The 22998-nt window shown below is 37.5% G+C and overlaps 5 protein-coding genes across 9 annotated transcripts; 3 read left to right on the top strand and 2 right to left on the bottom strand.

Moving 5' to 3' along the window:
- Positions 1-63: 63 nt before the first annotated feature.
- On the bottom strand, positions 64-8568 carry LOC145913353 (bromodomain-containing protein 3-like). The gene is made up of 22 exons (XM_083000975.1): positions 8388-8568; positions 8149-8331; positions 7936-8073; positions 7700-7870; positions 7488-7640; positions 7011-7298; positions 6843-6938; positions 6653-6771; positions 6466-6594; positions 6170-6410; positions 5982-6101; positions 5517-5680; positions 5219-5399; positions 5014-5149; positions 4011-4124; positions 3297-3410; positions 1996-2054; positions 1851-1931; positions 1596-1775; positions 1328-1513; positions 972-1228; positions 64-625 (listed from the first exon to the last, which is right to left on the bottom strand). Exons 1-22 carry the CDS (start codon positions 8412-8414, stop codon positions 394-396), a joined length of 3369 nt encoding a protein of 1122 aa, XP_082857101.1. The 5' UTR covers positions 8415-8568; the 3' UTR covers positions 64-393.
- A 1708-nt stretch (positions 8569-10276) lies between these two features.
- LOC145913356 (WD repeat-containing protein 5-like) lies at positions 10277-12256 on the top strand. The gene is made up of 8 exons (XM_083000981.1): positions 10277-10774; positions 10878-10951; positions 11024-11203; positions 11262-11345; positions 11454-11632; positions 11698-11731; positions 11867-12029; positions 12121-12256. Exons 1-8 carry the CDS (start codon positions 10498-10500, stop codon positions 12219-12221), a joined length of 1092 nt encoding a protein of 363 aa, XP_082857107.1. The 5' UTR covers positions 10277-10497; the 3' UTR covers positions 12222-12256.
- Positions 12257-12440: 184 nt separating this feature from the next.
- On the bottom strand, positions 12441-16822 carry LOC145913354 (dipeptidyl peptidase 2-like). 2 transcript variants are annotated; one of them, XM_083000977.1, is made up of 10 exons: positions 14951-15060; positions 14836-14895; positions 14297-14436; positions 14081-14244; positions 13815-14015; positions 13541-13721; positions 13275-13472; positions 13069-13212; positions 12644-12792; positions 12441-12579 (listed from the first exon to the last, which is right to left on the bottom strand). In XM_083000977.1, exons 2-10 carry the CDS (start codon positions 14858-14860, stop codon positions 12477-12479), a joined length of 1305 nt encoding a protein of 434 aa, XP_082857103.1. In that variant the 5' UTR covers positions 14861-14895; positions 14951-15060; the 3' UTR covers positions 12441-12476. The 2 variants fall into 2 exon arrangements, with proteins under 2 accessions (XP_082857103.1, XP_082857102.1); XM_083000976.1 differs by lacking the exons at positions 14836-14895; positions 14951-15060 and adding an exon at positions 16570-16822.
- An 816-nt stretch (positions 16823-17638) lies between these two features.
- Positions 17639-20888, top strand: LOC145913501 (tektin-like protein 1). The gene is made up of 7 exons (XM_083001187.1): positions 17639-18149; positions 18677-18781; positions 18895-19046; positions 19586-19726; positions 19832-19913; positions 19983-20192; positions 20262-20888. Exons 1-7 carry the CDS (start codon positions 17757-17759, stop codon positions 20454-20456), a joined length of 1278 nt encoding a protein of 425 aa, XP_082857313.1. The 5' UTR covers positions 17639-17756; the 3' UTR covers positions 20457-20888.
- Positions 20889-21313: 425 nt separating this feature from the next.
- LOC145913798 (small ribosomal subunit protein bS1m-like) lies at positions 21314-22858 on the top strand. Of its 4 annotated transcripts, none has more exons than XM_083001557.1 (7): positions 21314-21502; positions 21580-21658; positions 21834-22082; positions 22144-22212; positions 22276-22389; positions 22446-22582; positions 22636-22858. In XM_083001557.1, exons 3-7 carry the CDS (start codon positions 21942-21944, stop codon positions 22730-22732), a joined length of 558 nt encoding a protein of 185 aa, XP_082857683.1. In that variant the 5' UTR covers positions 21314-21502; positions 21580-21658; positions 21834-21941; the 3' UTR covers positions 22733-22858. The 4 variants fall into 4 exon arrangements, with proteins under 4 accessions (XP_082857683.1, XP_082857681.1, XP_082857682.1 ...); XM_083001555.1 differs by having other exon boundaries at positions 21580-21665; XM_083001556.1 differs by having other exon boundaries at positions 21314-21661.
- Positions 22859-22998: the final 140 nt, after the last annotated feature.

Below are 22998 nucleotides of genomic sequence, written 5' to 3'. Positions count from 1 at the left end.
AACTGTTCTGTGATGTCATTATTGTATACTTGTAGAACGGAGTTTATTGTCCCGTTTGCTGTGCGACAAATAAACGGTTGCTTGCGACAAGAACGTAAAAAAAACAAAAAAAGCGGCAAAAGAACAAGAATTGTAACAGAAAGGGGATGTCCCTACCTAACAAATTGCGAATAAATTAAAAAATTCGTCCAATCACATTCGTCTACGTGGCACACACACAATGAAAGGGCGGTCGAAAAAGTATCCGAGATTATCTTATTTTTGTGTGTGATGTCACAATGTTAGCTATAATGCGTCGATTTAGCACGTTGCGTGGCAACCGCGTTAACAACCAGGTTAGTGACATAACAAGAGTGTTAGAATGTGAAAGCGGAGCCACCTATACAGCCGTTATCACATTATATTTTCTTCAAATTTTTTCATAATATCAGATTGTTGGTTCATGTCTATTTGTCCTGCCATCTGTTTTCTACGTAGTCTCTGTTGCTCCCTCATGCGGGCAATTTTATCGTGTTTCTCAGTTTCGCCTGACTCACCAGCCCCCACTGGCGGATTGTTTGGCATCGCTTCATTAGCCGCTGTCTTGCGCCGTGTAGCATCCAAAACCTCGCGTTCCTCTCGTATTCTTAACCAAAGACAAATTCATGATCACGAATAAAATATTTACAAACTGAGAGCAAATAAACAAAAAAATTAACTTGCTTTTTCGTTAAGTTTGAAATGTAATGGTCACGTTTGTAAACAATGGGAATTATCGTCAGTAAAAACTTGTTTCAGAAGCTCAGGTAAAGTTTTACTAAGGCTTATACATACGCGAGGAAAAAAAACCTTTGCTTTAAATTTGAAAAATCTGTCATTTCGTCAAAAACAACTATTTGGTATCACAACCATCTTAGTGGTAGACTTAAACGCAGGAATGTTCCATGCTTGGTTGTGATACTAGCGTGAATTTAATGGGTGAAACCTCTCACCTGCCCCTGTCCATTTTCATTTTTTCATGTTCTGTTTCCTCCATTCTCCGCTGCTCATGTTGTTTCATTAAACTCTCCAAGGCCTTTCTCTCCTCTGCCTGACGCTTAAAAGTCTCAAAACTTCCAGCTGCATTGGTGGGTCTCGGAAGTTGGGGGGGCATTCCACCCATTCCAGGCCCAGTATTTCCACCTACAACAGGTTTCGCTCCCCAGCCGAGATTGCTCCATGAACTCCGATTTTTCATCTTAAACTCAGCCTAAAATAATATATTCACAATAAAAACACTACATAATCTTCAGAGAAACCAAATATCTATGGCAATATTACAATAATATTCAATACAAAGAATGGTTACTTTTTTGCTGGCACTCAACATTCTTGATTCCTCTATTGTTGGTTTGCTCGTTGCCAATGGTTCCTTAGCTTGGGGCTCATCTGGGGAGGTTAGTGATTGGCTCATGATTGAATCAGTGTGAGTTTGTCCATTGCTTTTGTTCGGGTTTCTGGCATGTGGTTGCTGGATGGTCGGAGACTGGGTAACCTGATTCGGAGGAAGGGGTATGAATGTTTGGTTGAATAACTCACATATGTTGATCTTACTCATATCAAACAAACATTCTTACCATGGATGTGGGGTTTTGTGTAATTATGTCAGACTGATGTGGTATTTCCTTCACGCTTGCCACTGGTAGGGAGGGATGGACTCCTTTGTCACTGGTGAGAACTTGAGGCATCATAGGAACATTTTGGACAGCTTCTATATGGTGGGGTAGTACAAGGTTTGCAGAGTTGTGTTTTCCAACCTATCAAGTGGTTGTGGTCAAAATCCTGAAGCTGTGCCACTTACTACCATATAAAATGTGCCACTGTAAGACTACCTGTTGCATAGAGTTCGACGGAACAAGAGTTTGGTTGTTGTTGAGTTGGAATTGCTGCGATGGCATTTGGTGGCCACTTACCTTCAAGTATAACACAACATAAGTTTGTGGCAAACAACAGCACATTTGAAGAAACATCACTTACTATATGGTGCTGTTGCACAGGTTTCAGCCCACTTTGCTTGGAATGCACTTTCTCCATTTCTATGGACAAAGGCAGGTTAGATCTTTTCAAAAACCAAAAAATTGGTTTCATCACAAACTACTTTTGTTTCCATCCAGGCTTCATATCATGATAAAATATACTTGGCCTCATCACCTTTCTCAATATACACCTATCTTGTGCACAAGAATTTATCCTTTTTTACTACTTAACATTTCTCTGGCGAATACGACACGGTCCCTGAACATGCTGGCAATAAAACATATCAGTGGTAAATTACTGTACGCTCAACCTGGCCTATGGCACACACACACAAGTTGTATAACAAAAAATCAAGTTGTATTCAAAATTAATGTGATAAATTCAACATACAGCAATGCAGTTTGGGTCTGGTTCGAGTTTGGTTTATGAAAGCACAAATGGCTGAAGCAGGGAGGGATTTATATACAGCAAGAAGCATAAAAGAAAATCTTGATGTGCACATTTACAGAAAATACACAATACAAAACTATTCAAAAACAAGATGAAGACACAACAGAAGGGGCTGGTAGAAAGACTATTCCAGGTTTTATATTAATGTGGATTTTGTGGAAGGCAATTCTGGCCCTTAACTGGCACTCAACACTACTTGGCAATTGATACAGATTTCAAGTCCAGCTTTAAACTGGAACACTTCCAGTAACAACAACTGCACACCACATTTAAAAGCTGTGATGCAAGTTGCAACTAAGACCAACCATACCAGCTGAATGAAGTGTGCAGTTGCCATAAACCCAATATAGAATCAAATGCTAGCAGAGATCAAAACCAACATTTTCAACAACAGTTTGACATAAACAGCTGCACATCAATACATTGTCCTCAAATTACAAGTTGAGAAATACATGGAACAGCATTGCAATATAGCAGCTTAGACAAAACAGAGAAAATTAAGTAGACAACCATAGCACATACACATGGAGTATACAAAATGCATTGCTGTATCATATGCCAATAGTGTGTGTGCCATATAAGTAGCTCGTTTGCCCTTAGCTTCTGTCTAACCTTTCATACCAGCTCATACATATAGTTTAAAGCACAAAGTTTCAGTCAGGTTTAAACACAGTCAATATTGGTGTGAAATTTGTGTATATGTCCTGGCACTAATTGTTTCACGAAACAATGCTTTGAGGTAGAGAACTTATTTCCCCAATATTTTGCAACCATAAAAGCATTTCAATAATGCTGCTTTCCTCTTGGTGCGATGCAAGGTGTGGGTTACTCACCAAACTGGAGTTAACTACCTGATTCTGAATCGGACGTGTCTGATGAATTCGACGAGGAAGAGTCGTCTGATCCAGACGAACTGCTTGAACTGGCTGACAACCGACTCCCTCCAACTGATGGTGCAGCTTTATCTACAACACAATATACATGACAATAAACATTTTGTTGTCTTCAAAATATGAAACAGTAATTATTGAGGACATTTATTTCTTCATCCTGACAAATCTGGTCAATACCAATAACAACCGGAAATCCCAAACAGTAGCCTATCAATATATGTGCAAAAAAGCCCTAATATTGGCGAGCTGCAGACAGGATGTGTACACGCACAGTTTCAACCTATTACTTATCTAAAAATATTGTACAATTGCATAATCAGGAAAATTATGTGTGTAACTTTAATCAATTATTCTTCATGAAGCATCAACCTAAATGTTTCGGTTGAGGACAAAAGTTGGTGTTAATGCTGTTACCTCAAACAACAGACACTTTCTTAGATTGTTGTAAAAACCCGAGGATGAGTTGTTTATTTTCAAACAACAACTAGTATTGACAAAGTTTTGTTATCATTTAAACATGTATAAATTTCCTGAAAATGGTCAGTTTGCAATGGGAAATTATTTTCATTACCACTTTGCCCGGACTGTCGAAAAATAAACTAGGAACATTGTTTACTATTGTGGATATTGCTTTCCATACAGAACCCGGTTACACCAGTAATTATTTCTTACTTTTCTTTGGTTTCTTTTGCATCCCAAGTTTATCGCTGACATCCTCGAGTCTCTTCTCAAGTTCTTCTTTTTTCTTTTGTGTCATTTGTTCCTTAGTTGCTGGTTGTTTTTTGGCTACAATAATTTCAGTTGTGTTATCACACAAATATTCCACTTTGTATTTAGCAACATGGGCGTATCCAGGGGGGTCCGGAACCCCCCTTTTGTGAAATATTTTGGTCCGTTTTGATAGCTAAACAAACACTACTGTATTTTTTGTCGAAATTTCTGTGAAAACCAGAAATTTTTATAAACGATGACCTAAAAACCGCATCGTGCTTGCATTCGCCATTGTTTCCAAACAGGGAGCATTGTCATCGAACACTGGCATTGTTACCAAACATGTTGCATTGTTACGAAACAAGTGTCATTTTTCCTCAGTTTTAGGACGCAATGTCGTTTTTTTAGTGGTCACGTTGTCGTAATGGCGGTTTTCTTGTGTAAGTCAATTAGTTTAATTGTTAAACACGTTACCAATATTACGCATGTTGAAAACAACTGTTAGCGCTCGCATAGGTGCAAAGAGGACTAGAAGACCACCGCATGCAAATAGTTTTTATTTGTATATTTTCTTAATAACGTACGCCCACGTTTGATCCCTTTTGGTTACAAATATATTCAAGCCTTTCTTACAAAGTAGTAGTATTTAAACTACGGCGCAAACACTACCGCAAAAATTCATGTCGAATGTTCCATAGCGTTACACAATTGTGCAAACCAGGAAGCCACCGTTTTATGTTAATGTGACAGATTTGCGACAACACTGATTTTCGTATTTCGCAATGTTCGACCACAATTAAGCTTAGTTTACACCGGTAAATCAGGGAATTTCCAAAAAAAATTTGACCCCCCCCTTTAAAATATCCTGGATACGCCTGTGAATGGCAACATTTAGTTAAAGATTTTTAACCCTTGTTACATCAGCTGACACTAAAGACCATGAAGTAAAAACCACAAAACCTACTGTAAGGTTTCCTGGGTTTTTTCCTCAAACAGGTCATTACATATTTTTCCAATTCACGCAATGTTGATGGTTTCAATGTTTCAAAATCAATCTCTATTTCATCAGGGTTGGAATCCTTTAGAGATGGTTCCCTCGTCTAAAAATTAAAATTATGTCAGCCTTTTGTCATAGTGTCGGGTTCCACAAGTCAAAACATCACTGTCACCTGAATAATATGAACAACCCTCCCAAGTTTATCACCAGGCAGTTTATTTATGTCAAGAGAAAGTTGTCGTTTTTCATCATATGTCATTGGTTTGGCAGATTCGCTTTCCTCGTTGTCAAATTCATCGCTTTCGTACTGATAAATATCTGAAGCGCCACTTGACACTTTCTTGCTGTTTTTACTAAAAACAATAATAAAAATCACATGTAAAAAGATTTTGTGCCAACAAACGGATTGTGATTAAATATTAACCAAAGCTAAATATCTGCTTGTCATTTTATTGATCTATTATCCTTACCCCTTTCTGCCCTTCTTAGTTGACTCTGTTTTTTGTTTGCTTGTTGGAAGTTTGCTCGAAGACATCGGTACATTTGAGTTGGATACTTGAGCGGGAGGTATCGCTTGACTGATCTCTGCTTTCGAGCTCTTTGACTTGCGTTTTAATTTGCTTCCAACTTCCTCCTGTATAATTGATTGAAATCATTTGCCTGATTTAATCTCTGGGTGTAGAGCAATATTGCAAACAACAAAGCAATATTGATATGTATTTGTTACTGCATTAAATCAGGATGTCACAAAGATGGTCTATAGTTCTGGGGTTAGGCTTCAGCATTACTGTATAGGTGGCCTCAAAGCATAAACAGTTGATAGCCACGGAACTAAACCCCAAGCAAATCTTTGCTGGCCTAACACCTCAACTTATTTCTGTAACTTTAACAAATCTGATGGACCAATAAACAATGAATAAAGGATACTTGCTTACCAGCTTGTGTTTGGACTTGGTTTTCTCCCTTTTTTTCTTTTTTTTCTTTTTCGGGTCTTCACTTAAAAGATGGGTTTGTTGCTCAGTCAATTCTGATAACTTCTGATGAACTTCTTTTAACTGAAGTTAATGTGAAAAATTTTAAAATGATTTCATTTAAGATCCATGAACTATTTGTGTCTACTAACCTGATCTTGTAAAGTTGCAAGCTTGACTGCTCTCTCACTCCCCTCACTGCACGATGAAGAAGAGGACGATTCATCAGAGGAACTAACCCCATTATCGTCAGGTGACATATGGCGATGTTTATTTCTTCGTTTATCTTTTTTTATTTTTTCCCCAGCCACGCCCATCACATCAGTTTTGGAAACAGATTGATGAGAAAAAAGTGAGGGGTCCATTTTTGGCTCATCGGGCATTTTTGCAAATCTTAAAGTTGAAAATATTTACAACAACATTTTAAAACTTCTTATTATCAACTCACTTCATTTCAAAGACATCAGATAGTTTCTTTGCCATCGCAACAACATCATGATCTGGAGGGTTGTATTTGTAGCAATTAGTTACAATGACGCGCATGTCATAGGCAAATTCGTCAGGTGTTGCATATTCTCTACAGACAAAAATAATTGATAACACAAGCCTACTCATTGTGTTTGTTGAATTCCTACCTATTATCCATTTTCTTTTTCATGGTACCCAGATCCATAGGGTGTTTGATCATTTCATAATAATCATGGAGACCAAGTGATTCTGCATCAACTCGTTTATAAAATGGCCATGCAAACGCCTGAAGGTTGAACATCAAATGTATTGAAAATTATACTATGCACTTTCCCAAGTTGATAATAATGAACTCACCGCATGTTTTTTTGACAGCAGCTCTTTTAAAATATTGCTACAATATTTCATCTGCTCAGTCAGTTTTGTTATTCGTTGACGCTTGTTATTGTGTTCCTGCAGAAAAAATAGAAGGTTATTCGCAACAAGCAATTTTAATGAAACAATAGCAGAAATCACGATACTTACACTCTCCTCCGAGTCAAGGTCACGCGATCTTGGAGGTCGTATCGTTCTCCCCGAACTTTCCCTTCTTCCCAGTGATTGGACTCTGCCAGGCACTCGTGTGGTCGTCTCAGTTGGATCAATATCATCCATGCCCAGGGATGAGTCTTCATTATGAGAGGTATCCTGTTCCGGTGACGGAGCAGTAGGAATTTTTCCAGCTACTGTGGTGATGACTGGAGTTGTCGTATCGGCTTTTCTTTTAACTCCTTTCTTTGGTTTTGTAGGAATTGTTGGCGCCTGCACAACCACCTAAAATATTCGTAATTAAATTGCCACATACAGTTCACTGTCCAACTTTTAAAGTTGTTTGTCTGGTTTAAAACTAGTTTGGGTTTAGGCCCCAAGTCTATATTGTCAAGGACACAATTTAATTTGTTTTTTTAGTCTTTCAACAATCAAATCCTTAATTCACTAATTTACATAAATAGCATTTCATACATTTTTGTTAGGTTGTGGTACTGATGTGACAACAGCAGTAGGTGATAAATCACTTGGTTGTGGAATGGTAGTTTGAGCTTCTGTTTCATATGCAGGATATGAAGGGATCACTGCATCATTGCTCGAGGTCACAGTGTGTTGTGGTTGAGGGGGCTGCAAATTATCACTTACAATTGCATAATTTGCTAAAGCACATTAAACCACAATTTCACCTGTGCAACTTTATTTCTTGTGGTAACGGCACCACCACGGGGAATTTTTTTTGGTTTGCTTTTACCCTTTGTTGGATGTTGAATTTCAACCTCATCTTTTGGCATGTCGCGTATTTTTTGAAGGAAATTTTTCTCCAGTGTTTGAGCCATGAGTACCACATCATCAGTTGGCTGAATATATTTAGGCTTGGAATTGTAAGGAAACATGCAGGGTGCAAGTCAAGCTACAAACTAACCTTGTTATAAATATAACAATTAGAAAACATCAAATTGAAGTCCTGCAGACACTCCTTGGCTGAGTAATACTGATTTGTATCTAGTTTCTTCTTGATAAGTGCCATGTCCATTGGGTGTTTGATGATCTCAAAGTAATCCTACACAAATGCAAAATTTGTGCTAACAAGGAAATTACAACAACTACAAAATGACTAAAACACAAAATTACTCACAGGCAGGTTCAATTTTACAGGATCAACTGGGGCATGAAAGGGCCAAGCAAAATGATGCTTCCATAATCCAGTCAATACGACTTTTCGTAAGTAGTGCAACTGATTTGTCAAACGACCACGCCTTGGCTTTTCAGGTACATCACCTTGGTCCATATCAGCAGTGCTGGCATTTGAAATTGGTGACTGGAAAGTGAATTTGTAAGTGACACAAGCAAACATTTTGTGCATTGGTTACTTACACCAGCACTGTCAGCAATGGTTGACATTATCACTGTAGAAACCTTGCCCTTAATTTACAACTTGACAAGGGTAGGAAATCCAGAATTGTTGCGCTCACCCACAGAGGGGACAATACATTTATACACCTGTAGCAGCAACAGCTTAGTATTCCTAACACTAATATAAACAAAACAATTTTGTGTTAGAGGTTCGTGATTCACGCGCAAAACGTCGTCACACAACAATCATCACCCAGAGAGAAAAGCGACGCGCGTCATGACCACGTGACTAGTTGCACAATAGTGGCGCGCGCGCGCACTGTCTCGATCTGCTACAACGTTCAAAATATATCAGCGGGCCATACGAAAAAACAGCAAAAGCAAATACGACCGCACAGACGTTGGCATCTGCCAGGTGGTAGCGGCATCGGCGTCACTGATATAATCGCGATCTGCAAGTCGCATTTCGCCCCCAACAACAATGGCGGAACTTCCTTATTAATGAAAGTTTCATCTTTCAGTACCTGAGCTGTTAAGTACATGCACAGAGCTCAAACCACCCCTAAACTATACATAAACTAAAGTGCTCTTTTCAAAACTCATTCAAAAAAATTGAAAATGTTGATGTAAAATACATCTAAACCAGTTTAGCACTATGTAATGTAACCCCATATTTATACTACTTTGCAAAATTGTTTTATTGAAAGTATGAAAAAATCCACAAGGCTGTAATTGTATCCAGGAAAAAAATGCAGTGTCCAAAAAAGATTGTGTTTGTACTGGCACTGCAAGATCTGGGCGACAACTACAACTATCAGGGCAAAAAACGGGCTGAATGTCAACCAAAATCTTTAACTGCTATTTTTACAATAAAATCGTTACATTAACGATAGGCCCAACAAGTTTTGTTTATTATTTCACAATATTGTTACTACCGAGCCATCAATAACAACATAATATTCCTAAACAATATTTTAAACGCCCAAAATACATTGTGACACATATCAACCTCATTAAAAACATTCTTGAACAAACAACAGCCTGATAATTAGCACCATAGTGAAAACAAACTTAACATCCCTCAAAATTACATGTAACTAAATCATGATGGCAGATGAATAACAGAGAAATAAATTGATACAGCTCTGCTCTCGAACTTGTCTTGCCGCTTTCCTGCGAAGCGAGCCGCTGGTCGAGCTTCTTTTATACTCGCTTCAAATCCGACGAGCAGTGATTGGCCAAAACCTGTCACGTGAGAAAACAAAATTATTACGTCACATAAAAGTACCGTCTGAGCACCCGGTTTTTATTGTTTTAGGGCACAGTAAGCAAAAACTATCATTATCTTCGTATAAAAATCAACTAAGCACAATTTCTCTCCAATTCTAAGCCGACAATTTTTGAAAAAAACAGCATTTGCGTAAGTATTGAAGAGCAATACATCCGCCATAGTGAATGACGTCATCGTTGATACAAACCTCAACGGCATATCGAAAGGAATTCCACTATTTTCCTGCAAATCCAAGCCGTTGATAAATGAAACGCTACATCTGCCTGGTGGTTTGGTTCCATGCGTCCGGATTAAAATACCGATATTCACGTTTTTATCTGGTGAAACGAATAACCTTTAAATTTATTGAGCGACGGCACCGCATCAGTGGCGCGTCTAGCCGCTTTGTCTTCCCTACTGCGAACGAGTCTGTTTACTGCCTTGCAGAAAGGCATTGTGGGTAACTGACGTAACGTGATTATTGCGTCAAACGTAAATGCGCAAAGTTTGTAATTCACTCGTCGTGTGTTACACGTGCTGAAAAAAAACTTAGCGCATGACCTTTATTTGTTTTATTTTGGTACAAAAATTGACGTTTTTTTTTAAAAGAAGTCAGATAGGTTTATCGGCTTGGCCACGTGGTTTTGCTTCTGTTACAGATCATCTGTAGTTTATTGAAAAATAAGCCACTAAATTAAACTAAGGTTTGATTTTAGCTGAATGTGTAGGTTTACACACAAAGAAAATCATTTTTTGGAAAAAAATATTTGACATTAGAAATTCATATTTGTGTGGAATGTGCAATAACTTTTATGGTTCGTTCTAAACCTTGTATATTTGAAATATTTGGGAAGAGCAACCATGTCTGAGGATGGACAACAACCTGCCACTGAGGTTAAGGATGAGAAAACAGATAAAGTAACAAAATCAGAAGAAACTATTGCTGTCCCAGCAGCAACAAATACTACCACTGCCGCAGTTCCACCAAAAATTATTCACAAATCTTCAGCAGCTACAACTAGTCTCAAAAACAATCAACCGAAACCAAATTACATGTTAAAGTTTACCATGGCAGGACATACGAAAGCTGTGTCATCGATAAAGTTCAGTCCAGACGGCCAGTGGCTTGCAAGCTCATGTAGGTCATTCTCTGTTAGCCTGCCTTTATAAAGTTTGCATAAATTTGAATTATGCCAAACTATTGAACTGTTGATAATATCTAACCATATGAAACATTTTAGCTGCAGACAAGTTGATAAAGATTTGGGGGGCATATGATGGCAAATATGAAAAGACCATATCTGGGCATAAACTGGTGAGTAGAGATTATATGTTGCATTTGTGTGGCATAAAATATTTGTGTAATATATTTTAATATCTTCAATAGGGAATTTCAGATGTGGCTTGGTCTTCCGATTCCCATTTGCTTTGTTCTGCTTCTGACGACAAGACCCTGAAAATATGGGATGTAGCCACGGCAAAATGTTTAAAAACATTGAAAGGACACAGCAATTATGTCTTCTGTTGCAACTTTAATCCACAATCCAATTTAATTGTGTCTGGCTCAGTAAGTTGTAAAATCTTTGTTCCTGCTTAGAGTAGAAAACTGATGTGCTTTGTTGTAGTTTGATGAAAGCGTCCGAATATGGGATGTTAGAACTGGAAAATGTCTAAAAACGTTGCCTGCCCATTCTGATCCAGTTTCTGCTGTATGTTTTTGCAGGTTTATGTAATTTAATTACCCACTACTTACCTATGTGACTAAATATGCAGTTTTTTTGCATTGAAACATGGTTGTAAAAAGTCTGTTTTTGCAGGTTCACTTTAATAGAGATGGTTCACTCATTGTCTCCAGTAGTTATGATGGTTTGTGCAGGATATGGGACACTGCATCAGGCCAATGTTTAAAAACCCTTATTGATGATGACAACCCTCCTGTATCATTTGTTAAATTTTCCCCGAATGGAAAATACATTCTAGCAGCAACACTTGACAAGTAAGAAACAGTTTTATTTGTGCCATCTCATTTTTTTACAAATTAAATACAGCTCTTTGTTACAGCACCTTGAAGCTGTGGGATTACACCAAAGGCAAGGTAAAGTATTATTCGTTTGCCCATATGTGACCATTGGCGTATCCAGGATTTTTTAAAAGGGGGGGAGTTCAAATATTTTGGGGAAGGGGACCCGTGTATGTGACATAGTGTAAACATTATACTTGTTTGTTCTAGTGTCTTAAAACTTACACTGGTCATTGCAACGAGAAATACTGCATCTTTGCAAACTTCTCTGTTACGGGAGGAAAGTGGATTGTGAGTGGGTCTGAAGATCATACACTTTACATATGGAACCTTCAAACAAAGGAAATTGTGCAGAAACTACAGGGACATACTGGTATGTTACTAAGAGTATTTGGTCTGTGGGTCATTTACAACTAATGCATACCAGCAAAAAAAGGGTTCTGTTTTATTTGTTTTATTTTCAGATGTCGTTTTGTGCAATGCATGTCACCCCACAGAAAACATAATTGCAACAGGAGCACTTGAGAATGATCGCAGTATTAAATTGTGGAAAAGCGATTACTAATAACGGAAACATTTTGATTGGTTTAGAGAATAGCGAAAACCATTTTTGGTGCCAAGTTATCTTTGGGATGTAACTATGTTTTTATGTTGCCTGCTTGAAGTTGCACTGGAGAAATAAAAAGAATCCTTTAATGATTTGCATCAAGTTCAAATCAACAGTGTATGCACATGCAGCACAAGTTACATTGTGAGGAATAGAAAATTTGCACTATTTTCATGAAAAAATCAATAATTTGTAGGAAACAATACACAAAAGTCAAAGTTTTTTCATCCAGTATTGCATTATCCAGTCCATTATGATCGACGCTTCCTTCTCTCGGACGTCAATAACGGACTGTGGGTCATCTTTGTGGGTACCCCTGACAAATATGTCTGGTAATGTGATGTCATCATAGAATTTGCTGATATGTTTTAATCTATTACCTCAGATCAAAATGATGTGCTCCTCCCACAACAGTAAGAGCTTTAATGGTAGGAGAAAGATCAGTAAGAATTCCCCCATTTCTCCAAGGGTCAATATCACCATTGGAGAATATTATGTTTGATGCTTTGTTAAGGTTCTCTGTCCAAAACTTTACAACAAAAAATGTTATTATTACCAATGTTTTCCATGTTACATGGTAATAATTGATTTGGATTGGTATTTAAACTACATATATGCCAGACTTATTCCAAGCCTAATATTAAAATATGAGTATTATTTAGCTAAATTAAAATGCTACATGCAATGCAGTAAGTTCAAACAACTGTCGCAAGGATTCTACGTAACAACCAACAGAAAAGAATAAAAATACAAACAACTGTATAGCTTTATTATTATGTTACATATTATTTCCTAATAAGTATACATTAATACTCAGCCATTTATTTCTTGGAGTAACTTCAACATTCTTCTCACAGTATTCATCTCTCATTTCTAATGTAAAAGGCATGGGTGGGAACATGTCAGTCACATTTGTGGTTCCCCCAGGAAGGATAATCTCTGTACATCCCTGTGTAAAGCGTCAGGTTTTACAGGAACGTATTCAAAAAAAAAACTAAATTTCAAAAATACCTGATAATTCCATGCCATTGCATCATTGCCAAGGCCACAACCAGTAGGATCAACGCACTCTACATACTCCTTCATAATATCAAAGCACTGAAGAGAATTAACTTTAGATTCCGTGGTTGTCCCATTATAAAAGAGTCCAGCTCCTGCAGCCAAACCTTCAATTGCCGATGAAGCGCTAACTATCATTTCACATGCTGCCTGAAGGATAAATAAATAGTTTTGAGAGTTCCATAAAATAATTGTTCATTTGCATCAACTTTATTTACCTTAACAGGATGACCAGGCAGAGGTGCCAGTAAGTCTGATGGGTAGGGATAATTCATCATTGCAAGGTCTGTAAATGAATTTCTAATCCAGCCGTACAGATGGTGCAATGTCTCACTTGTTACAGGCTCGCAAGTCTTAAATGCAGCTGAGATTTCAGAATATTTGTTCTTCTCTGCAAGGCTGCAAAAACGCATCAGTAAATTACACACACTAATTAAATTAGTCCATACATTAAGGACAGCCTTATAATGGAAGATAATTTCAAATGCTTACTTTTCTGTTTCTTTAAAGCCTTGCCTAACCCTGTCCACACAATTTTGACCATGTTTACCAAATATCTCTGTGACCGATTTCCAGAAACCATGTCTGTCTCCATACCCTGTGATCCAATACAATGGAGCACTAGCTGATAATGAACCTGTTATCAGGTTTGGGTATTTCATCCGCATGTAAGCTGCAAGTTGGCCACCATAGCTAATAATACAATTTTGTTTTAACTTAAATTCTGAATAATTAAAATCTAGATAAGGAAAGTTTACCTTCCACCGAAACCTATAACCGGAATATCGGTTGCATTGTAGGTTTCCTTTAAATGAACTATTAAGTAGGCATAGTCAGCCATAGCCTGTTCTATTGTAAGCAATCCAATGTTTTCAGATGTAAAGGATTTGTTGCCAAATGGGAGTGATAAACCATAGTATCTCTGTATAACAGACTTGTTACCAGTGTGTCCTGCACCACAACTCAGAACCTACATGTTCAGCAAAAACAACCATTGCCCCCATTTTGGGTGCAAGGTCGACCAGAAGACCGGAAGCTTTCTGAAAACCTTCAATGTTTCCTTCATTTCCAGTGTAAAAAAATATTGGCCCACTTCCCTTATGCCAGTACTGTTCTGTAAAATAGTTCTTGGTGAAAAAATGACATTATTAATTTTAAAAAGGTAAGGACAAAAAAAAATTTTAGGAAAAAATCAGATTTCAGTACATCTGGAAATACACCATGTTTTTACTGTAAAATCACTGCTTCACAATGAATAAATTTGACATTTCAATATACTGCAGCCATTAAAACAAAAGTCACAAACAACCACTGCAAATACTCATGACAATAGTACCAGTCACCACAGGCAGACAACAAAACATCAAGTTACATATTAATGTGGGCATGTGATCAGGTGTTTGCTTAGAGTCCAATAAAGTGACAACACTGGACATGTAGGCTTAGACTGTATCAACAATTCTAGCCAAGTTTCCTATTACCATAAGGTGAATAGGAAAATTGTTCTATTCACCTTGTGGTATCTTTATAATATGCATTATCCTCAAAATTGAAGTTAGCTGAAAAAAATACCCTGCGAAAATTACAAACTTTTCAATCTGACAAGTTATGGAGTAGCCTAGGCCTACCTGATAAATTTGGTGTCCAAAAATAATTAATGCCAAAGCAAAACAATCACTACAATACAGTAGCACATACCAGATTGGAAAGTTTGCAAACTGCGCGGAGGATTTTTTTCTGTAGGTGGTGATTGCGCGGATTGTGCGCGGACTAGCGATTTTTTTGCGCGGATTGTAGTAGATTTTTTGTTGTTTGGTAGACTGTGCCTTTAGTAACAAGTCTATTTTCCCTTTGGCAATGAATATTAGAAGAATGTATTTTTGAGAACCGATTCATAATCCTTTAATGTTAGAAGCGTTTACTTAAATGAAATTGCACTTTTCACAGATGATCATATTCGTTTTTTAAGCGGCTGTCTGCTACAATGACTTGGCGTAGTTGGCACGGGTGGCGAAAGCTGTTTGGAGGGTTGCGGGTTGGAATCCCGTGGTCGTAGCCTTTTCTCTAGGAACTTATTAATGTATTTTTAGTGTTCTTCTTTCTGGCACGGAGCTACAACGTATAACCTAACAAAACCATTTGCCACAAACAACCGTGAAGCAAAAACAAGTGTTTCAAAACGCCATAACTTTATTTACACTTCATTTGTAACTTAGTTGCCATCACGAAAATTTATACAAGAAAGGGAAACTTTGGTTCCTAATTTTTTTTGTCGTGTAACCACTTTAGAAGCAGCGCCATGCCTATGTTTACTCCGACGACCTTTCGATACTGGGATGAAGTGCCATTCCATGTTTCTTGCTGCCTTCAACATAAAGTGTGGCCATCTCGTATAACGCCTCGTCACACTGGATTGCATGGGGCAGAGACCAACTTACTCGGTAGAAAGATTCGGCAACTGTTTCAGTGCCTGTTTTTGCATACATAATATGAAAAACCAAGCAAAATTCCAGACCAATTTTCGCATATAGCTCGGGGTCGATGTACCTATATGGCGCGGATAAACTTTCTTTCGTTAAATAAGGCAGCATTAAACGATCTTCCATCATCGAAAGAAACTTTGGTGAACGTTCTAGGAACAAAGAAAGAAAACTCAAGCAACCGAGCTGTAGAAACATTCATTTTAGAAAATGGCTCTTTGCTTGGGTCGCAATCTTCCGTCTTAATGTGATCAAACATTAGGCAAAGTGAGTTTGAAACATATTCCCCCAAACTACATCAAGTAAGGTTGACTTTAACTTCCAATATATGCTGGCAGAAAACTCGGCCAAACAATTCAAAAAAAAGATCAAATGGGTTTCCAAATTGGACGAATATGTAATGCGTTTTTTTTACGCCATTATAAAATACAGCTGGCAAATATTGGATTCGCCCCGGTCGGCCTTGTCCTTTTTTCGTTGTTCCTGATTTTCGAGAGAAGGAGAGAAAAAATCAACGCACAGGTCAGTGAAGCATATCCAAAAGCCTTCAAACAGAACAATGGTGCAGAGCAGTTTTTGCGGTCTTTTCTTGGGGAAAAGTCATCCAGTATTGCAAGACTAGGAGCGATTTGTGCGCGGATTAATAATTTTTGCGCGGATTGCTAGTAAAATCACGAAAATTGCGCGGATTTTTGACCGATTTTAAAAATTCTGCGCGGAGGATAAATCCTCCGCGCACGACATATTTTCCAATCTGGAGCACATACCTGTTATGAGGTATCTTTGTTGAAAAACTTCATCTAGGTGGCTTTTCAGGTTGAAGTGGTCTTTGAACTGAGGGATATATCGTTCTTCGAACACAGCTTCATCAATTTTTTCAAAAATATCTTTACATTGAACGGAATTGATCAAGACAAGCGAACAGAACAGAACAACAGCACACTTCACCATTCTCCACCCTTTCCTTGTAACAAACGCTGCAGAATGACGAAGTTTTCCTGCTTTTATTTGTTTATATTGTCATTCTGACGAATTAGGTGAAATACGAAATAAATAAAACGCCTAAATGAACACAACTCACAAATATTTTCACAAATCATTCAAAAAAGTTACAATTTTAGTTTCGCCAATCGTTTTGACAAACAACTTGTTGTTGACGCTACCAGGCATAATATTCAATAAATTCACGAGCTTGTAATTTATTTGTGAGTCTCTTGAATCTTAACACTTTCCGTAGATTATTTTGGTGGTATAAATATACAAAATTTCATTAATGCCGTATCGGTTGTAAAAAGTATTTGTAAGATGTGTTCAGTCAAGTGTAACTATTTTCTAACCCTTTTCTCTAGTTTCGCCAGTATGACAATTGTATTTGTTTGTATCGGACATGTGACTTTTTGATAACCTCTGACCCTTTGCTTTGTAAAAATATCTCATGTGCATGACATATCTTGGACAGTTGCATGACATATCTTCATGTTTTTATCAACTTATTTTTAATAAAGCAAAAAATGGAAAATGTAGACATTTTGACATATTTTTGTGTTTCAGTTCAAATATCAAAAAATTTTCAAATCTTATAAAATAACGTGAATTATTTGAAGAATTCTAACTAGGGTAAAACAATTAATTCACCTCAAGTTCAATGAAGGCTTTTTGAGTTTTTCATAAAAAATTACTTTCAAAAAAATTGTGCTTATTCAGGCGTTTAATTAAATACCGTATCTTAGCAACGAAAGTAGACGCTTAGCTGATTTTGTGCTGTGAAGGTGATTGAAAAGTTTTTTTTACATAGTAGCAATTATTGCATTTTAATTTATTTGCATTTATAGAATGTAGGCCGTGGTCGGCTTGAAAAAAAGATCACTGTATTTTATGAAAGCCTACGATTGTAATTGACGACAACAAACGATAAGTAACTTCAAACAAGAATCGGCTCCAGCTTACACCAAGAATGGCCACTGGAACTTGGGCAACTTTGCCATTAGCGACGGCAACTATTGGACCGGAATGTTGGCGTGATGCAACTGTCAAGAACATTAAAGTTTCACAGAATGTCATTCAAAAAAGTGATAAAGGAACAGATCTAGGACGTCAGTTGGATCCATTGCCAACACTCAGAGATAATTGCGCACAGCAGAGTAATGCAAAAGTGCACAGTTATGTCAGACATACCAGAGTTGTCGTAGTTAAGTTGAGAGAAAGTCTTCTTGACACAAATGAAGAAATTAAATCTTTAATTCGAGGAAAAGAGGCTTTAGAAAAGACTTTGGAGCATATCAGGAAAGACATACTTTTGAATAAACAAAGCATATTCATCAGAACATCCCGACCTTCAAGAGAACGGGTTAGTGTAATAAAAGGAAATATCTGTGGCATGGATAGGTTTGTAAAAGTTGTGTTACACTCCAAGTGCAGAATTGTGTTTTAATGCACAACAATTCTGGAAGTTAACAAATATAATTATATTTTGTCTGAACTATTTTTTTGCCTCAAAGGACAAAAAATGCTCCACCTTTCAGCTTTTTGCTTTGTTTGTTTTCTTTCATGTCTCATCCAGACCAACACAAATTTTTCATTGTTTTAACTGGTGTGGGGTTGGTATCTGTATCATGTTGCCGTAATGGATATGAGTGAAGTGTCATTCGATCCAGTAGGTCACATTATCCCCAGCCATTTGCTCCAATCATACTTATATTGATGGGTCAAAACTCGTTTAATTCACCAGAATGTCATAGAAGGTCAACTGGTTTATCAATCACAGCATAAATTTCCTGGGAACCACCTGAAATTTTCACTAAAAATTTATGTCATGAACCATTTAGTACAAAAAATACCATTTGGCTTGAAATAAGCTTATTGTAAATATTACAGGAATTGGATGGGGCCGATAATTTGCTGAGCACAGAAAGACTGTCATTACTCCGCATCAAGCGAACATTAGAAGGGGAGTTAAGAGCAACACAGAAACAGCTGCAGGTCAAAAACATATTTTTAGCCCGTTATTATCGTTTTTTTTATATGTTGGAAAACAGTTTATGTTGCTGTGGGTAAAATTTTGTCGATCAAAGCTTTAAATTTACTTTAACAAGGTTTTGGCAACTGCTCGCAAGAGGTTGTCGGACACTCTTCAGGAACGCAACCGAGTTTTAGATCTTGTAACCCATGCCGTTTCATCGGCAAGACCATCCTCTGGACGAATATCTGTGCGACCGTCTTCTCCAACTGGACGAAATTCTACAGGGTAATTTTTGGAATGTTACATTGGGTCCTCCTACTAACGTAAAGAAGAAGGTAAAACAGGCGTAACACAAACATATTTGTTAAATCAAATAAAAACTTGTTTGTAGTTTTACTCAAGTTGCGAACAGTGACAACAAAATCTATGTTTTATTGTGTTTTGTAATTCCCAGTGAAGGTGGAAGTCGTTTGTAACAAAACGAAGCTGACTGAATTTATAGGAAAGTACACTCGCTTACCACGTATGCTACTTATCATTGTTTGCCCAAGCTGTGCGTCTCGCCACTACAAGTGATACGAGCACTTGAGTCAGTTATAAGCGCGACATATTGTTCGCTGTTCCATTGTTTGCATGCGATTTATGGCAACCGTATCGCCCCCAACCAGGAATTAAAATAACACTTAAAATGGTTTGGTTTTACCCTACGAAACTTAACCGAACACAACGCTGCTGTAATTTATTTTAATTGTCGCATTTACATGTTTTTTTTATATTGTGTTAAGAAAGCACGTAATCTACACAGAAATGTTTTGTGTACCCAGGCCTTACGAGGCACCAGAAACACCGGAACCGGATCCTATTGGCCCTTACACGCCTGAAGCTGCCGAAGCTGTCCAATCAGCCAATGATGCACGTCAAAGTTCGGCCGCGCTTAGGCGTGAAATACGTGACGTCATCGACAGGTCGGCAATGGTTTCACCCACGAGTTTTCTTCACATATACCTACTTTGCTCAAGGTGTGTCCCTTGTTCATACAACAGATTAACAGTTGTTTTCTGCATTCTTAGGTGTCAGTCGGAACAGAAAATGGCTCATTTGACCGTGAACAATGGAATGACTCAAAAAATCGCCGAAACAGTTACTTTGACTGTGAGTGAAAAATACTAGTGGACAATTTGACGACAAGTTGTACGAATCATTACATAATTTTGTCCACAGCAACATTTGCAAGTCAATCATGGCGAAAACAGAGCGGCCATTCATAGGTCACAAAGACATTATGACCTAACAGAGAAGGCTCAAGGCTACTCACTGGGACCGGTTGCATACAACGATTTGACCACTAGAGAGCGCTTAAACAGGCCTCTTGTGAAAGTTTATCAACGACATCCGGGCACCCAACTTCCAGAGGCTCACAACTTGATTGAAGTAAGACCGAACACTGTTTGGTTCTATTTAGTCATCATTGGCATAGAAATAACATATTTCTTTTGGTAGGGAAACGTTGGTTTGTCTCAGTCCCTAAAAGCAACAAGTCGGAATGTGGCACTCTTACATCTTGCTAGGCTCCGTCTTAGCGATGATATGAGGGACAAGAGAGTGGCATCAAGTATTGATAGCGCCATTGTGCGGCTGCGTAGACGCAGGAGCAACTACCGCTGGGTTATGGAAGGAGAAAACCTCAACGCATAAACACACTGAACCTAATTATTGGCGTATATTTTCCACTGGCTTTAATTATTGTTTAAACCAAGTTCCCGCCTTTTGTAGCATTGCACTGTCTTGTTTATTGTTACGACACAACTAGGCCTTGTTACGACGACGTTGTCAAGCTCGATTTTCCCCAAGGGATGTATATACACATACTAGTAAATTGTCTTACGAGATTATCGCAGAATGTTGCTGTTTTCCAGTTTGCCAAACACTTCATTAAAACTTTCACAGCATTTAAACCTACACTGTTTTCCTGTTGTTTTCACTGTCGAACTGTAGCAAAATAATGCCAAAATCACCAACACGTAATCACTTATGAAACTTGTGTGTGGACTTTGACCTTTTGGTAAAAAAACTTACAATTCCCTAAAAACTAAATAATCCAATGCGCGCTAAAAACTGCTTAAATATACAATTAATAAACCTTAAAATATCTTTGCACATAAACTTGACATGCATGCAAAGGGCATGCACTTTACTCCATCCAGAGAAGGTGGGATAATTGCTGTATGGGTGAATACAATGCAATGTATGCAATAATATATTACCTCTGTAATATAAGAGCCCCCGGAAAACGACGATCATCTGCACTAAGCTGCTTCTTCAGATAATGATCAGTCGTTAATTTGGATCAGCATGAATATTTCTCAATCCCAATTTGTTAGTAAAACAAAATTTTCTGTGGCTAAATGGAACGCTGAAATTTTGTGACAGAAAAGATTTCCAAGTTTTAAAAACTATACGTTATTTTAGTGTTCTATATTTGAGTATTCTATGGTTATACCCTTTGGCGCCTCTATCACATTACCTTCGGTTGAGTACGCTTTGAGGTTTTCTATAGGCAAGTCTGTTTTTAGTGTTACCAAGTTGCAGACTTTGCACATTGTGAAGAACAGCGGTGTTTTGAAAAGAATAAACATGTTATCATGTGCTGAAGTAATAGCTCATGTTTGACAGAAAGAAACACAGCCGAAGAATCTGCAATCATTGTCGCTGAAATAGATTTTATCAACAGACGATTTTAGGTTCTTAAACCACCAAACGCTAAAACTAAAACTTTATGCTTACTTAATGGCAAACATTAACCCTTTCTTATTTTAAGGATACATCCTGATTGTTGTGGAAGAAAAGCTTTTTCTCAACCAGCAACACAAAAACACAATTCTTGGAAAGAACAAGGGGTAGTTGGTAATTTAAGTAGTTATATATTGTTGCATTTTTCCAACCCTTCACAGTCTGAAAGTTTTGTCAAAGTTATGCATTTGAAATTACTACATGTAAATAAAGCACAATTTGTCACAAATAGAGTTTTGAAAACCTTTAGATGTCATCACAGTAAACAGAACTTATTTTTAGGCATTCGTCAAACGGAAACACTGAAATTCTTGTAAGGGACAAGCCCAAAGTTCCTGGGGCAACACTGCATAATAAAGAGAGTTCAAAAGTTTGCTCAATACTTTGATCATGGCTCAACTTAAGAAGTTATATCCAAGAATTTATAATGGGTATCCAACCAGACTTTGTGAAAGAATTCAGAAGACATACTTTTCATACAATAGTGATATAATTTCAATGGAAAATGTGTCAAAAAAAATTGGTTTGAAAGTATGTGTATTTTTACATACAGGTTTGTAACTTGCTGAAATGTTTACAATTTATGTATCAGGATGAAAAAAAACAAAATGAGGAAACTCAAAACATAGAAACACAGACCACAGAGGGAGTTTTTAATAGTGTAAGATTTCTATTTCCGAAACTGACCAAAAATCTATGAACAAATAAAATATATTTTTTGCAGCAAAAACCATCAACAAAACAAGAGCCAAAGTCATTTGCATCTCTACTGAGAAATTCAACTTTTGTCCATCTTGGGCCGGTTGAAGGCTCCTTGGTTGCTGGAAAAATTTTTGAGGTTGATTTGAACAATTTAAGCAGATAGAGGATGACTTTTAAAGTTTATTTTGGTAGGTTCAGCGTGGCAATGCATTTGTTGACTTTGGTGGAAAGTTTCATTGTGTTTGTCCGATACCTGAAGAAGATGCACAGGATTACCGACGTGGAAGGATGGTGGCTCTGCAACTGTTTGATTTGGAATTGTCTGCAAGGTATGTTATGATAGTTCGGATTGATTGTGAATAAAAGGTTATTTCTTTAATAGGTTTATGGGTGCATCAAAAGATATAACCCTACTTGAGGCTGATGGAAAAATGGTTGGGTTGATAAGTGAACAATTCAAAACCAAGCAATTCAGTTGATAAACATGAGCTTTCATGGAAAGACCAATGAAACAAAGTTTTTTTTCTGAAACTTAGTGTTTTGTGTGGTGTGTACTGTTGAAAACGCCAAACTTATGTCTTACATTACATCTGGGGTTGTATAAAGTTGACTGAAACAGTATTTGTCTCTGTGAAAGGCCAGCTAAATGTAGATTACGATGCATAAACAAAGTTGTGTTTATCTGACAAGATATTCCTGTCGCAGAGTGAACCCAATGCATGTATATCAGAGGAATATAAAATGC

Source organism: Ascidia mentula, chromosome 9, assembly GCF_947561715.1.
Source record: "Ascidia mentula chromosome 9, kaAscMent1.1, whole genome shotgun sequence".
In the NCBI taxonomy this organism is placed as follows: domain Eukaryota; kingdom Metazoa; phylum Chordata; class Ascidiacea; order Phlebobranchia; family Ascidiidae; genus Ascidia; species Ascidia mentula.
This window is presented reverse-complemented; position numbering and strand designations above follow the sequence as displayed.

What these genes read in the sequence shown, in the direction of transcription:
- LOC145913354 (XM_083000976.1), bottom strand. Translation starts at nt 16,753, where the DNA reads ATGGTGAAGTGTGCTGTTGTTCTGTTCTGTTCGCTTGTCTTGATCAAT. An exon ending in TGGTTGTTTTTGCTGAACAT is followed by an intron (nt 14,245 to 14,296) that starts GTAGGTTCTGAG and finishes TCTGTTATACAG; the next exon opens with AGATACTATGGTTTATCACT. An exon ending in GGCTTTAAAGAAACAGAAAA is followed by an intron (nt 13,722 to 13,814) that starts GTAAGCATTTGA and finishes GCGTTTTTGCAG; the next exon opens with CCTTGCAGAGAAGAACAAAT.
- LOC145913501 (XM_083001187.1), top strand. Translation starts at nt 17,757, where the DNA reads ATGGCCACTGGAACTTGGGCAACTTTGCCATTAGCGACGGCAACTATT. An exon ending in ATACGTGACGTCATCGACAG is followed by an intron (nt 19,727 to 19,831) that starts GTCGGCAATGGT and finishes CTGCATTCTTAG; the next exon opens with GTGTCAGTCGGAACAGAAAA. An exon ending in CCGAAACAGTTACTTTGACT is followed by an intron (nt 19,914 to 19,982) that starts GTGAGTGAAAAA and finishes TTTTGTCCACAG; the next exon opens with CAACATTTGCAAGTCAATCA.
- LOC145913353 (XM_083000975.1), bottom strand. Translation starts at nt 8,414, where the DNA reads ATGTCAACCATTGCTGACAGTGCTGGT. An exon ending in CCATTGCTGACAGTGCTGGT is followed by an intron (nt 8,332 to 8,387) that starts GTAAGTAACCAA and finishes TTCACTTTCCAG; the next exon opens with TCACCAATTTCAAATGCCAG. An exon ending in ACCTTGACTCGGAGGAGAGT is followed by an intron (nt 6,939 to 7,010) that starts GTAAGTATCGTG and finishes TTTTTTCTGCAG; the next exon opens with GAACACAATAACAAGCGTCA.
- LOC145913798 (XM_083001557.1), top strand. Translation starts at nt 21,942, where the DNA reads ATGGCTCAACTTAAGAAGTTATATCCAAGAATTTATAATGGGTATCCA. An exon ending in CAGAGGGAGTTTTTAATAGT is followed by an intron (nt 22,213 to 22,275) that starts GTAAGATTTCTA and finishes TATTTTTTGCAG; the next exon opens with CAAAAACCATCAACAAAACA. An exon ending in GATTTGGAATTGTCTGCAAG is followed by an intron (nt 22,583 to 22,635) that starts GTATGTTATGAT and finishes TTTCTTTAATAG; the next exon opens with GTTTATGGGTGCATCAAAAG.
- LOC145913356 (XM_083000981.1), top strand. Translation starts at nt 10,498, where the DNA reads ATGTCTGAGGATGGACAACAACCTGCCACTGAGGTTAAGGATGAGAAA. An exon ending in CCATATCTGGGCATAAACTG is followed by an intron (nt 10,952 to 11,023) that starts GTGAGTAGAGAT and finishes TATCTTCAATAG; the next exon opens with GGAATTTCAGATGTGGCTTG. An exon ending in ATTTAATTGTGTCTGGCTCA is followed by an intron (nt 11,204 to 11,261) that starts GTAAGTTGTAAA and finishes GCTTTGTTGTAG; the next exon opens with TTTGATGAAAGCGTCCGAAT.